Below are 13,717 nucleotides of genomic sequence, written 5' to 3' on the forward strand. Positions count from 1 at the left end.
CGGTTCCTCCAGCGGCTGGGCTATTTCAGGGAGGGACGGACTCTGTCGCTCCATCATCGCTTCATCGCACCTGGTTAAGAAGAAGAGAAAAAGTGCTATCGTGCGAGTATATGTTTCGTTCGTGAAGGAGAAGAACGCTTCGAGCGAACCCGCCCATCTGTTGAAGAAAGGAAGAAACCAAAAATTTGTTCACTCCAGTCTTCTTCCGGAGTAGAAGGAGAAGAAGAAGAAATTTTATTCTTCCTTTGCTTTTTCCGCCACCGAATAAAAATACTGAACGAACGCTCGCAAATTCCCAAACCCCCCCAAGCTGCCGTCTTCAGTCACTTTTATTCCATCGGTGTAATCAGTTGTGTGATATCACATTCAGTTTCGATTTGAATTTGATTTTATTCTGTCCAAGTTCTCCGAGTGCGGGCTGAATTTTGAGTGCCAGTGCAGTTCAGAGGCTAGTTTCACCTTTTTTGTGCGGAAGATTTGAATGGATTGTAATCGCCGCTGTGATGTCTGATGGATCGTCTGCAACACAGGTGAGTCGGCCAGCGAGTCTGTACAGATGTTGAAGCTATTAAAATGATTTCGCGTGACACGGGGAAGAAGCAATGTACACAAGATGACAAAGAGGTGGCAGTTATGAACGCGACAGATGAGGAGCCCCGTTACGCTGTTTCACGTCCTGAAAAATTTGTTCTTCCATCTCCGCTCCGCCGCTAACAAATAACGATTTATGAATAACCGTCAATGGTGAGCGACTTGTAAGTTGTAACGCGCGTGAAAACGGGACACCTTGGCCCTGTTTTTCTAACCGGCACAAGAATTTTTTTTTTTTTTCAAGTTTAGCAGAGACCCCGTTCTCATGAATGAATGAATGTTGTATTAATAACAACAATAATTCTCCCCTGGACTGTTGCCGTTTTTGTTTGTTATCGTTCGCTCGAGCGTGAATTAAAAAAGCCTGGCGTCACCTACTGACGGCCAATAAAGGAAGAATAGAGCGCAGCTAGTAGTCTAATCACAATTCCGGAAATTCAACCGAAAATAAATTGACGTGCTCTCGAATTTCGGTTGATGCGCAGTGTAGCTGTGAATGTAAAAGACCAAGTACTGTAATGTAACATTCTTGAAAAATAGTAGAAACCCTCGGGCAATTTCAAGACTTGAAAAGAAAAAAAAAGAAGCGTTGAAATAAATGAGACTTTGAATAGCGGGATAACATTTTTGGGAGGCGAGCAACCGCGGGCGCCTGTCGTCGACGCACAGCCGGAAGAAAAAATGTAGTGTGTAGGTTAGATTGCTTTTTTGTTATTATTTTCCCCAAGGGCTTTATTAGCATTCAATATCTGTATGCAAATGAAGACCTGAAGAAGACCTGCTTATCTTAGAGACAACCATCTCCGGAAGGCTGGCGTGTTTCTTTTTGATCTCTGGTCGATTGAGATGAAATAAATTTACTTCCAATTGACCGACATTTGAATAAAAATGATGACATCAGGGACACACATCCTCCTTTATTTTGAATAGATGTTGATCTTTCAATTTTAAAATTATTTGTTATCATGTTTGGAGATACTGCGATGCGATTGTTTTTTCCCTGTTAAAATAAGACACACTTGTTCACCGTAGAAATGTTTCCCCCCAAAAGCTATAAAAACAAAACGGGATTTTCATTCCGGATGATTGAACCTCCTCCTTTTTTTATTTTACTGCGCGGACCATCTCAACTTTCAAAATGGGTGGTCACCAACTCTCGTGTTCACGCAATCAAATTTTTTACTTAAAAAATCTTCCATCAAATTTGTTAGGAAAAAGAACAAAATTCTTTGAGATTTGTCACGGTTGATAAAACAAGGAAACCGTCGAATTGTCTTGATTGTTTTCGTTTGAATTCTTTTGTGCTTTTTCATCGAGCGAGAGGAGAAACCGGGTCGTTCCGTTTCCCGCGGTCGTGTGGAGTCACACGCCACCCTTCGGCCAACCAATAACATGACGTAGTCGATTATATTGAGAACTTTAGCAGTTGGTTGCTGCACCCACCGATCTGTTCTTAATTTTATTTTTCAAAATTTTACTTAAGTCAGTCAGCTTGTCCGTGTACGGATCGAAATTTCGTTCACTTCCGCCAATGTGTTTTGGCTGTTTTCGCTCTGTGAAAAAGAAGTTGAAATTAATTCCGGGTTATATACACTGCCGAGCGTGAGAATTTGGCTGCAAGTACAGTAACTTTGTTCCCGTAGAGGAAAATTATATTCCACGCATTCGTAAAGAAAGAAAAGAAATAAATATTTTTAACTTTTGAAAAAATTGTTAACTTCCCGCGCGCATTTTTGCCGTTGATACTTTTCTGTCGTTTCGCATCGATGAAGGTCTAAAACGACTTGATAGTGCAAACCAGTTGCCGTGTTATACCTACACGAGTACTTAAGCGAGTACCGTAAGATAATTAACAGATTTTTTAAGTTCCCTATAATAATGACATGGCCAAAACTGAGCTGTTGCTCCTATCTAGGTGATGAATCGCAACGATAAAAATTTAACTAGTACAACAAAAAAAGCATACTTAAAAGAAGAAGAAACGTCTGTTCGCAAACGTTTTCTGTGATGTCGGTCAAACCCCAAAGAATTCTTTTTGCTGGCCCGAGCCAGATGTTTATAGGGTGGAGCTATCTCTTGAGACATAAATATATATAAGCTGTTAGCCTTTTTTAACTAACGGTTAGTCTCTTGTTTCAGTTCTCACTCGCCACTCTCGTGAGTCTCTCCCAAGTTCTCCTCCAGTCGTTAAACACGAAATTTCCTTGGATATCATTTTACCAATTTTGTTAAAATTTAGATCGGCGGAATAAGCGACCGGGAAGTGGCCATCGTCGATAGTCTCGACAGCATCACCACGACAAATAGCGACGAGGACGACGGAAGTAGCGATTGCAGCAGCAGTGACATTGGCAGCAGTTACATTTCGGATCAGGACGAGGAGCCCATTTCCATCGTGACCAACATCAGGCCATCGCCGCTATTTCATCCGGAAGACGAGGAAGAAGAAGAAGCGGAAATAGAGGAAAAGTCTCCGGCCGGAGGCAGGATCGCCAAAGATACCGGCTGTTGCCTCTACAGCGCCATCACCGCCATTTTCGTCATGGTGGTCAGTTTCAAAATATTTCCAAACGGAATTTTCTTTTTAATTAATGAATTAATTATTTACACGCAATCAGGTTTTAATCGGAATCGTGTTGATCGTTACCGGTCCCGTTCTGGGACTTTCCTTCCCGCCGCTTTTTCGAGCCAATACTCCCGTCATTCTGCCTCCCATGGAACACAATTACCTGACGGCCAATTTCAGCGACGAAATTCCAGCCGTCGATGAAGACGTTCTCCATTCAAACAACAATCCCGAGGCGGATTATGCGGAGCAGTACGATCCCGGCGATGGAACTAATAATCAAACGGCCGATTCTTTCGAATACGCCGATTATCTGGAAGATCAACCGCAGGCTAATTTGACCGACTTCCTGGCCGCCACTCTCAACAATTCGGCGGGAATTTTTAACGAGTCGGTGATCGAGGATCTAGCCAATTTGTCGCCGGAAGCGCTGCGCACCAAGTATGTGGCTTACGTGCCTATTCCGCTGAAAATCGACGACGGCGAGGAGGAGCAGAGCGACTACCAGGAAGAAGACGTTGAAGACGCCAGCGTCAACGACAGGAGCGACAATCATTACAATCAAGAAGATGATACTTACTACGAAGAAGAAATGGCCACTCCGCGATCCTCATCCGCCGTCCGGCGACGTCCAACCATCGAAAAGGTCCTGTTGCCCATCGTCATGGTCCCAGAGTCCAGCAACGTCGGAGAACAGCAACATCGGACTCAAACGAGTCAAGGATCGGATTCTTGGCGATCCAGCGAATACTCGGAGGATCGATCTAGCAATCCGCCGCGGAGATTCGATGGAGAGCAAATGGAAATCCGGGTGGATAACGAGGAAGATTTGACGTCGTCGCCTTCACTCCGCATTCCCGGTTTGAATTTCCCGCGTCGAGGTAACAATCGACCCGATCACGATCGCAGGAGACGTCCAGGGATCGATTACCGGATGTTTGGATCTCCGCCTCATCCGAACAACAGACGAAACAAGAGACCGAACCGCTTCCGTGATCGCGATCGTGAGCGATTCCGCCCGAGGGACGATTTCGGACGGACGACCAGTCTCCATCCGCACAGGGTCCTGCCTCCGCCCAACCGATCCCGTTCCAGGAACAAAATCAACAGGCAGCGTGAAGTTGAGGGTCGTGAAGGCAATCCGGCGCTGTACATCCGCCCTCCGCCTAGACCTCGTCCCAGGGAGAACCAACAACCAATCCGCCAGCGAGTCCAGCGACCTCCTTCCGTTCCGGAATCCTGGGTGAACCGACAACGCACCATCGATCCTCCGGTGACTTCTACCAAACGGCCGGCGTATTCTTATCCTCGAGATGCCATGAGCATCCAGGACATCATCAGGTAATACCTAAAGAAAAGAAAATATTTAAAATTAATTGATTCAACTTAATTGATTTTCAATCGATTCGCAGTTACATGACGTCAATGAGCCACTCGAACGAGAAGACGACCAAAAAGCCAAACTTGACGCCAACCGGGCCGGACCACAGAACGGCCGTTTGGACCAACAGTCCGGATTATTATTCAAATAATCAACGCGTCGGACAATCTTATCCTTCCGTCTTACCTCCGCCGCCTTCCATGGGAATATCCAGCAGGGCTCACGACAGTTTACCGATCGAATCCCACACCAGAGGAGTGTCCAGCCCAGGATCCAATCCTTACTCGTTCAAGCTGGACGTCTACCCAATCAGGGACAGTCTCCTAGGCGGTGGCAGTTCTTCCAGCAGTTCTTCTTCTTCCAATTACGTTCCACCAGGCCCGTCCTACAAGCAGCAGAGTGTCTTACCGCCGCCCAGCTACCGCTACCGGCCCACGTCGTCCTACTACGAGAGCCGACAGCCGTCGGGCGATTCTTCCGGTAGTCTGTCCGGTATCGACTACAGTTACAAAATCGCTTATCGCCAATCTGACAGAGACAATTGGTCCTATTCTTCCTATTCCTCCTCGTCGGCAGATCCTTACAATTACCGGCGACGTCCCCAACAACACGGAAGCGGATCACAGGAACAGTACCGATACCGGGACAACGACGATGATGCTGATATGCCACTCCCGTTGGCTTATCGGCCAAGACGACCGGAAGCAACTACTCCAAAGCCCAAACTGGTCGTCCACTTGAACGTCTTCAATCAAAAAGGCGACCGCAACCGGTAAAAAAGAAGAAGATAAATTAATTCAGGATTTTTTAGTTGAAATTTGATCAAATTTAGATACGCCGACGAGCGTCGTGATAGTCAAGAAGCGGAGGACGATTACTATTCGCCCAGTGACATCTACCGTGCCGTCTTGAGGAACAATGCGGCCAAAACGACTCACGATCACGAAGGTAACAAATAATAATAATGCCATTTCTCTTTCAAAATCGATAGACGAATTTTGACGTTGAATTTTCCCGCTGGACGTGAGAATCGATGGAAAAGTGCAGCCATCTAGCGTTAGATGAACGAACCGTCGTCCGTCTTTCACTCACGAAAGGTCCCGGAGAGAAAAAAAGGAAAAAGATAAGGAGGGAACGATCGATGCAGCTCCTGCCAGACATGTGTGTTGTATACCTTTCCGTGTCTCAGGTTGTTTTAGTTCTTGGCTTCGATAACGATCCGTATCTGCTGGCCCTCGTTAAATATGAATCACCTCGTCTTCTTGGTTGGAACCCCGGCTGGATATGCTCGTGCATTAACTATTCCCGATAGTATTGAAGAGGGGGGATCCAGCCAAACTCGCATCAATAGGATATAGAGATATGGATTGGTTGTATAGTATAGAAAGTTCTTACCTTTAAACTTCCCGAATTTTCTTTGAGGGGGTACACAAGCAGCAGGAATTTGAAAAGGACATTGCGTGATTCATCTTCTTTCATAATGAATGGGCGGGAACCAATAGCAACAGCGGGATCGAATTTTCCCAAACATCCAGGGCAGGCTGAGGTGGGAGGGGGGATAGAGCGCCTCCTCCAGGAATTCTGTTGCGACTGCCATCAACAAGCAAAAGTTATCCGGAATACAAGATTATTCCGGCTGTCATCACAAGCTCCCATCCACAACGACACATGAAATATTTAGCGACCGGCAGCCGACCCTTCAGGGCTCTATCTGTGATGTGCTATAATCGAAAAAAGTAAAATGTAATCAATTCACTTGTCATCACAATATGCATCCAGCAGGTGGTGACGATAGCCTCATGCTGAGCGGCCAGAGCCGGATCGACACTTTCTCTCAGCATCAGATGGATCAGAATGGAGGAGACAGTTCTTCCGGTTCTTCCTCATCTTCATCCAGCTCCAACTCGTACGACAATCACAACATGGCAGCCTCGTCTCCGACGGACCACTACTACAGGTCAATGGGAACGAGAAGGTCGTCGTCGTCTCCGGCTGCTACTAATGCGGCTAATAATTATCGCATCAGTCACCAGAGCCGGAATTTCTATCCGGCCATTGATGACGACGTTCCCGAGCCTCTGCCCATGCCCATGGCCGCCCAGCAATCTGCGGAAGAATCTGCCGACTCGGCGTTATCCAGTTGCCTTACTTCTTATTCCGGCGGGGTCAACTGCACACAGGGATCGTCTGTTATTCCGTCGGCGGATCGAGTTAACAATACCCAAACAGCGCCACTTGTTATTAGTTGATCATTGACTGTGCCTGCCTATTGAGGTCTAATCGCTGATTTTCTTTATAACTGACCTTTTTGATCGCATCCGGATGCGAAATTGGATAGTTTACCCGATAACACAAATGTACGGACCTTATCATTTCCAGTTCAGTTACATATAATTTGCGTGTACAGAGTTTCGTCTATTAACATAGAGATGTTGTATGTCAATCATCAAAAGAGCCATCAAATTAACATTAACCTCTACTCAATGATAATACACTTATTTATTACATGGTCGGCGTCCGACGTGATGAATATTAACGATTGATTCCGACTCCTCCCCCCGGTCCATGCCCGCTAGGTCTTTTTAATTAATCAATGTTTCCGCAAACAACACCCGAAATCCTGTACATACGTAACTGCTCTAGCCGAGCAGTAAAGGCTATTATAAACGTCCGGCTGTGTGCAATGAAATCAAGGCCGCCCGTACGTGCAGGAGCAGCAGCCCCAAAAAGAGACAGCAAGGGAATAATAGATGACCGGCGGAGAGAGAGAGAAATACTAAGACGGACGAGGGCAAACGAATTTCTCCCATTCGCGGATTTCGTCGAACCAATGGCGATATAGGCTGCGCGGGTGGCGAGAGATCGAAATCAATACTCTTCGCAGAGTTATAATGTGTGGGAGAGTGCCGGGCTTGTCTCGAAAAGAAGATTCTAATCGTATCAAATGGCCAAATTTAGTTCAAAAGTCACTTTAAAGGTAAAAAAAACGTCCATTTTTCGGTTGGAATCCGCCATAAAAGTCTTTAAAATGATTGGGTGGCCGTCGCCAGTCATCGAATTGTTCCGACGTCGGTAATTGCATTTGTCAAAAAGTCGCTCGATTCTCAATTGCATTCAAATATTTAAATACCGAGAAATCAATTGCATTTCCACGGGATTCTCGAGTGTGCGGAAATCTTTCAGGATTGATGGAAAATGCCCCCCAAAAAGAATTCGGTTAAAGAAGGACCTTAACTCTTGTTGTATCTTCTTCGATGTACGTTTTGATCGAACTTTTATTGTCGTATGAGATTCAGTGATGGAGGGATGCGCCTGCCCCGGCGTCGGCGCAAAAGCCGATCCATAATGTTTTGAAACGGCGCTCCTTTCTGCCGCTGGGTGGTGTGTCCAGCGGCACCACAACGACGACGACGTGTACATACCAGCGAGAGACTGACATGCGGGGGAGTGCGCCGTCGCATCACGGTGGAAAGGTGACGCCAGCCAGTCGAGCCTCTGTTGCCATCGAGAGCGAGTAACGAACGGTGCTGCGTCCGCCTTACGTCCCGGCACGATCCTTTTTTTCGCATTTTCCTATCGTGAGGAACCCAACAGAAGAGAGAGAGGAAAATTATCCAAAGCGTCGCAACCCCTGGTGTGTGTCGCCCCCTTTACCCCTCCCACCCCACCGTGTGCGTGTGTCTATCGTGTGTCACTGTGTGTGTCGAATCAGCTGCCTTTCGAGAGATAGACAACCAATTGTCTTAATGGCCTAATTGAAAAAAAAGTTAAATTCAAAAATCCCGCCAAGTCAGAAAAAAAGATTTTCGAATGTGACGTCACAACGGGCTGGGTAGGAAACTTATCTAATCATTGATCGTTGCGGTATTAACCCCCAGAGAAACTAACTTACCGGAACTGGGCCTCAAATGTGCGGTTACCGGACGAGGAATTGGCCGTCGAAGAAAACCTCCCTGCGCTGGGGCGATTGTTGTGTCCGACACGTTGCTTCGCTCCTGATGATCCATCGCCAACCGCCTGCCCTTCGCGTGATCAATTCTCACCTGTGAAAAAACAAATTAAAACAAACAAAATAAAAACACATTTTTCAAAATCAACGCTCAGTCCAATTTTTAGTTTGTTATTGCAATTTAAAAGAAACGAAGAAGTCTGCCATCATCATCAGTTATTTGAATTTCTCATTGTTTAAAAATAATATTCAAAACTTGGCTGTACCAACGAAACAATTTTCAGCGAAAAAATCAAATCAGTGAAAAAAGAACGATTTTCAATTTCGGACGATTCCTCTACACGGACAGCACAGAACAGCGCACGCAACTACAACACACACACATACATCCCCCACGATAACCTAGCAAAAGAATTACAAATTTATACCTGGTGGTCGAACAAGGTAAGCTGTGTCTACTCCTACTATTGTATACTACTACTAGGGGTCCTGGGCAAGGGGGGGATTAATAATTTCCGAAAAGATGGAGAGTAGTAAACGAAGCCGTAGAAGCGCTAGCTGTGCATGAAGTAAAAAAAAGTTTGAGATATTTGTGCCAACGGCTTCCCAATCAATATCTCTCGGATATGTTGCAAGAAAGTTGGAATGACGTGCGTATACGAAACCGGAGGTGTGAATAGGGGAAAGATAATAGACATTAGCCAAAAGGATCTATATATAAGTCTGGACTGCAGGGTATCCAGGGGTTTCTGGGCACAAAAGACGTCAATGATATATGACAGACAATATAGTTAATAACTGGCCATTGTTTCTTTAATTCTCTGTATAAATAAAAGGAGGTAAAAATGATCAACATTGGAGGAATTGTGGCCATTGTGGTCTTCTACCTGCTCATCTTGTTCGTGGGCATCTGGGCGGCCAAGAAGAAAGGCAATGGCGGCGAGTCGGAGGAGGAGGTCATGCTGGCCGGCCGTAACATTGGCCTATTCGTCGGCATCTTCACCATGACAGGTATACAATTTTGGGGGTTTTGTCCCAGCAGTGAATCTGTGACAAAAAATAAAATTGTTGTCAAAATGATTGTCCGCTTGTATGTAGCGACATGGGTGGGCGGCGGTTACATTTCCGGAACGGCCGAGGAGATCTACGGCAAGGGACTGATTTGGTGCCAGGCTCCGTTCGGTTACGCCCTCAGCCTCGTCTTCGGCGGATTGCTCTTCGCCAATAAGATGAGAGAGCAGGGCTACGTCACCATGCTCGATCCTTTCCAGGACGCCTTCGGCGAGCGGATGGGCGGCATGCTCTTCATTCCGGCACTTTGCGGCGAAGTCTTCTGGTCGGCCGCCACTTTAGCCGCTCTAGGTAAAACAAAAAGAAACCAAAATGCAATCATCACTTCTTCTTTTTAAAAAAATAATATAATGAATTGAGTTAAATGAAAAAACACACACCCGAAAGTCCAATTATCCAATGAAAGGGGAAACTATAGCTTCCCACGCGCGTCTATTCTATAATATACTCGGGCGCCTGTGTTCAATACAAAATCACCGGCGTGAGAGGGTAGTAGCCGTTGAACCGTGTCGTCCAACTCAATCATCAAATCGGCCAGCGTCTTATTTTATCTTCTTTTCTTTTCTTCCCACTCGGATTATTGTATTGGATAATATATAAAGCTGGCCAACAAGAAAAAGAGAGAATCCAAAAGGATCTGTGTGTGTGTGCCCAGGCCCCCCATGCCTGTTTGATGAAAAGTTGTGCATGGGAATTGAGGGCAAGGCGCGTGACTTTGAGGATACCCTTCGATCCAAGATGGCCGCTCACGGTGGTTGCAAGGTCACTGGCGGCCGCCGCCGCCACCGCTTCCACCATATCACGCGTTTCAATCGATTCACTTTGTGGCTTGATATTCCGTGACGTAGACATGTACATACTATAGATTCAGGGAGCCTCGAGCGCGTGTCTGCTCCCCATCGTACCTCGGCTGGACTCTCCTGCGTACCTCAGCCATTTATTTTTATGATTCAAAAATGTTCACGAATTATTTGTCGCCCATTTTCTTATTTAAACTTTACCTTTATTTCGGGTGGGGTTGGGCAGGAGCGACCATCAGCGTCATCGTCGACATTGACGTCAACATCAGCGTCATCCTGTCGGCTTGCATCGCCATTTTCTACACGCTCTTTGGCGGACTCTACTCGGTGGCCTACACCGATGTCATCCAGCTCTTCTTCATCTTTTTCGGACTGGTAACGGCGAAGAGCGGGAAATTTGAATTTAATTTCTGGATTCGATCTTTTTTAAACAACTTTCATTCCTTTTTGAATCTTGTGACTGGTGGTGGTTAACATTTGTTTCATTAGTGGGTCAGCATTCCTTTCGCCATGACCAACTCGGCGGTGAGTTCCATCGCCCCGTCCGAGGTCGACTGGGTCGGCACCCTCGAGCCGCAGTACTACGGCCAGTATTTCGACTACGGAATGCTCCTCGTTTTCGGCGGCATTCCATGGCAGGTGAGTGAGCGTGAGCCGTGTGGTTTGACTCCTTTTAACAACTTTCCATTCCTTGTCACTTTGACGTCATTGGCTTTGAAATGAAACCAAAAAATAAATTAAAATAAACGAATGGAAAGTCGAGCTGCGATGATTGATGGTTGACCGGCAATTTGAGTAACTTAGATCTGGGGATTCATTCATTCCGTGTCATGTCTTCCCGTTATTTTGAATCAAAAGGCTTACTTTCAACGAGTTTTGTCGAGCAAATCAGCCAGCCGGGCGCAGATCCTGTCGTACGTGGCAGCTATCGGTTGCGTTGTCATGGCCCTACCGTCCGTCCTAATCGGAGCAGTGGCCAAAGCGACAAGTAAGAAAGTTTTACACTTTCATTTTTTGTTTTTAAATTCTCCTGGGTCCAAACGGGTTCCAGAAAAAAAAACTGAAAAATTAAAAATTCGATCAAATTTCAGATTGGAACGAAACGGATTTCAGGGGTAAAGGCAACATACCGCTGGATGCCGACCAGGCCCGGATGGTTCTGCCCATGGTCCTCCAGTACCTGACGCCCGCCTACGTCTCCTTCTGCGGATTGGGAGCCGTTTCGGCGGCCACCATGTCGTCGGCCGACTCGTCCGTCCTAGGAGCTTCGTCCATGTTCGCCCGCAACGTTTACCGGCTCATCTTTCGGCCCAGGGTACGGCTTAACCTAGATTTAATGTTAATAGCCAATAGAAATGAAGTGAATGATTGAAAATTCCCAGGCGTCCGAGCACGAAATCATGTGGGTCATGAGGATTTCCATCTTCGTGACGGGAGCCATGGCGACGACCATGGCACTGACCGTCCACACGATCTACGGCCTTTGGTAAGTGCAAAAACGTGTCCAGCAATCAACTTGTTACCCTGTGGCCATCGCCTTTGATTTTGGCAACGTGAAATAAAACCCCAACCAAAAAATTCCCAGGTACCTGTGCTCCGACCTGGTCTACGTCATCCTGTTCCCGCAGCTGCTCATGGTCGTCCACTTCAAACCGTATTGCAACACGTACGGCAGCGTCGCTTCTTACGTCATCGGCTTCCTGGCCAGGGTGTCGGGCGGCGAGCCGCTCATGAACCTCCAGCCGTTCATCTACTACCCCGGATGGAACGGCAGCGAGCAATTGTTTCCGTTCCGGACGCTGGCCATGGTCCTGTCGCTCATCTCGGTGATCGCCTTCTCCATGCTGACGCGCTTCTTGTTCGAGTCCGGCAAGCTGCCGCCCAGCTGGGACTTTTTGCGCTGCGTCGTCAACATCCCAGAGGACGTGGTGCGCGTGTCGGGGTCGGGCGACGAGCTGGAAACCAACGACGCCATGGGCGAAATGGCCGTCATGACCGGCCTGGGCGAGGTGAGAAAGTATTCGGCCACCGACGAGATGAACGGGCGAGTCAACCCGGCCCTCAACCTGGGCAGCGACTCGGACGAAGAGGCCAGCCAACAGTTGGCCTCATCAGTGGCGCAGAGGGCCAAATTGCAGCAGCAATTGTCCATCGGCGCTAATAGCATCGATTCGCCTTCGCACCGGCCCATGATTAGCAACCGCAAGGCCGGCAGCGCTAATGCCGGACCAACGGCCGCCGTCGGATCCGGTTCAGCTAATAACGCCGGCGATCGGCAAACCACGCTCTGAAAAAAAAAGTAAAAAAATCAATTAGGAACAACAACTCAACACCAACTGGGAAATTTTAATACTCGGCCCCTTTCACTTGACACGTCACTTTTTCGGTCAACAACTTCAGATGGTGGATTATTGCCATTCAAAAAGTCAAAAATTTAAAGAAAAAAAATAACTGTGTTAGCAAATTATCATAGTCAAAATGGCGTAGCGCGTAACTATGGTTCGACGTAATATAATAACAATAATCATGTTTCTCTTTCATGGCCGTTTTTCAACGTGTGTTCGCTTCAACAACAACAAAAAATCAGAGGAAAGTTAAATGTTACATAAGCCCTTCATTTTCTTCAAAATCACACTCACTCGAAAAAATGTTGATATTTATTAATCTAATCTCATATATATAAATAAATCTATATATATATCCTAAACTATCGATACAGGTGGATCATTTTCAATCTCGTAATTAAGGAGAAGAACTTTAAAATTCAAATTTCCGTTTCCCACACCCATGGCGTCATTGTTGTTCATTCAAAACCAAAACCAAAAAAACAAAAACAAAAGTTAATTATTGTTGCCTCTTATCTCATCATAGTCGATCGATGTGTATGTGTGTGTATGTACAAGATACTTATCAAACTGTACTCGCTTGGTGATTCATTTACCCTTAGCATATAAAAATACTCCTCGACACGATTGTGATCCCGTCCGTGTGTTTTTTGGTTTGATTTCTGAACGACGAAATTTGAAAATATCGGCGCGGGAAAATTTTTTGAGTTCAAATTGTTTACCCCACCCACCAAATCTTGTTGATGTTGTTCTGAAAATTTTTCTTTGGCCATTTTTGTCGGTGTTTTCACACATTTCCTGTTTGATATTCTGTACACCACATCCTACTTACCCCTCCTCCTCTGTCATTCTACATGTTCACAAAAATTACCGGCCCCCCCCCAAGACTATATATAAATATGATACAAACAGAGCTGCTTCGGTGTCTAGAGCCAATGCTGACGCAACGATGCAAATGGGATTCAGATGATAATGAAATTATCATCCGCCTCATTTTTATCCTTTTTGTTTTTA

The 13,717-nt window shown here is 46.2% G+C and overlaps 2 protein-coding genes and 1 long non-coding RNA gene across 8 annotated transcripts; 2 read left to right on the forward strand and 1 right to left on the reverse strand.

Annotated features, from left to right (window-relative positions):
* Window positions 1-58: 58 nt before the first annotated feature.
* Window positions 59-7,045, forward strand: LOC124202708 (serine/arginine repetitive matrix protein 1-like). Of its 6 annotated transcripts, none has more exons than XM_046599087.1 (7): window positions 59-530; window positions 2,831-3,139; window positions 3,210-4,498; window positions 4,570-5,030; window positions 5,115-5,310; window positions 5,371-5,486; window positions 6,318-7,045. In XM_046599087.1, exons 1-7 carry the CDS (start codon window positions 504-506, stop codon window positions 6,785-6,787), a joined length of 2,868 nt encoding a protein of 955 aa, XP_046455043.1. In that variant the 5' UTR covers window positions 59-503; the 3' UTR covers window positions 6,788-7,045. The 6 variants fall into 6 exon arrangements, with proteins under 6 accessions (XP_046455043.1, XP_046455044.1, XP_046455045.1 ...); XM_046599088.1 differs by having other exon boundaries at window positions 6,321-7,045; XM_046599089.1 differs by having other exon boundaries at window positions 4,570-5,018.
* Window positions 7,046-8,674: 1,629 nt separating this feature from the next.
* LOC124202710 (high-affinity choline transporter 1-like) lies at window positions 8,675-13,177 on the forward strand. The gene is made up of 9 exons (XM_046599093.1): window positions 8,675-8,931; window positions 9,315-9,498; window positions 9,586-9,849; window positions 10,585-10,733; window positions 10,848-10,997; window positions 11,217-11,346; window positions 11,450-11,673; window positions 11,741-11,844; window positions 11,944-13,177. Exons 2-9 carry the CDS (start codon window positions 9,333-9,335, stop codon window positions 12,647-12,649), a joined length of 1,893 nt encoding a protein of 630 aa, XP_046455049.1. The 5' UTR covers window positions 8,675-8,931; window positions 9,315-9,332; the 3' UTR covers window positions 12,650-13,177.
* LOC124202716 lies at window positions 10,337-11,315 on the reverse strand. Its single transcript, XR_006878314.1, has 3 exons — window positions 11,223-11,315; window positions 10,560-11,070; window positions 10,337-10,478 (listed from the first exon to the last, which is right to left on the reverse strand). It is a non-coding gene; the product is annotated as an uncharacterized LOC124202716 (long non-coding RNA).
* Window positions 13,178-13,717: the final 540 nt, after the last annotated feature.

This window comes from Daphnia pulex, chromosome 9 (assembly GCF_021134715.1).
Source record: "Daphnia pulex isolate KAP4 chromosome 9, ASM2113471v1".
NCBI classification, from domain to species: Eukaryota; Metazoa; Arthropoda; class Branchiopoda; order Diplostraca; family Daphniidae; genus Daphnia; species Daphnia pulex.

Coding starts and splice junctions, on each gene's coding strand:
- LOC124202708 (XM_046599085.1), top strand. CDS start 504: ATGTCTGATGGATCGTCTGCAACACAG. Junction 531..2,830: donor ATGGATCGTCTGCAACACAG/GTGAGTCGGCCA, acceptor GTTAAAATTTAG/ATCGGCGGAATAAGCGACCG. Junction 5,487..6,317: donor AACGACTCACGATCACGAAG/GTAACAAATAAT, acceptor ATATGCATCCAG/CAGGTGGTGACGATAGCCTC.
- LOC124202710 (XM_046599093.1), top strand. CDS start 9,333: ATGATCAACATTGGAGGAATTGTGGCCATTGTGGTCTTCTACCTGCTC. Junction 9,499..9,585: donor CGGCATCTTCACCATGACAG/GTATACAATTTT, acceptor GCTTGTATGTAG/CGACATGGGTGGGCGGCGGT. Junction 11,674..11,740: donor GGCTCATCTTTCGGCCCAGG/GTACGGCTTAAC, acceptor GAAAATTCCCAG/GCGTCCGAGCACGAAATCAT.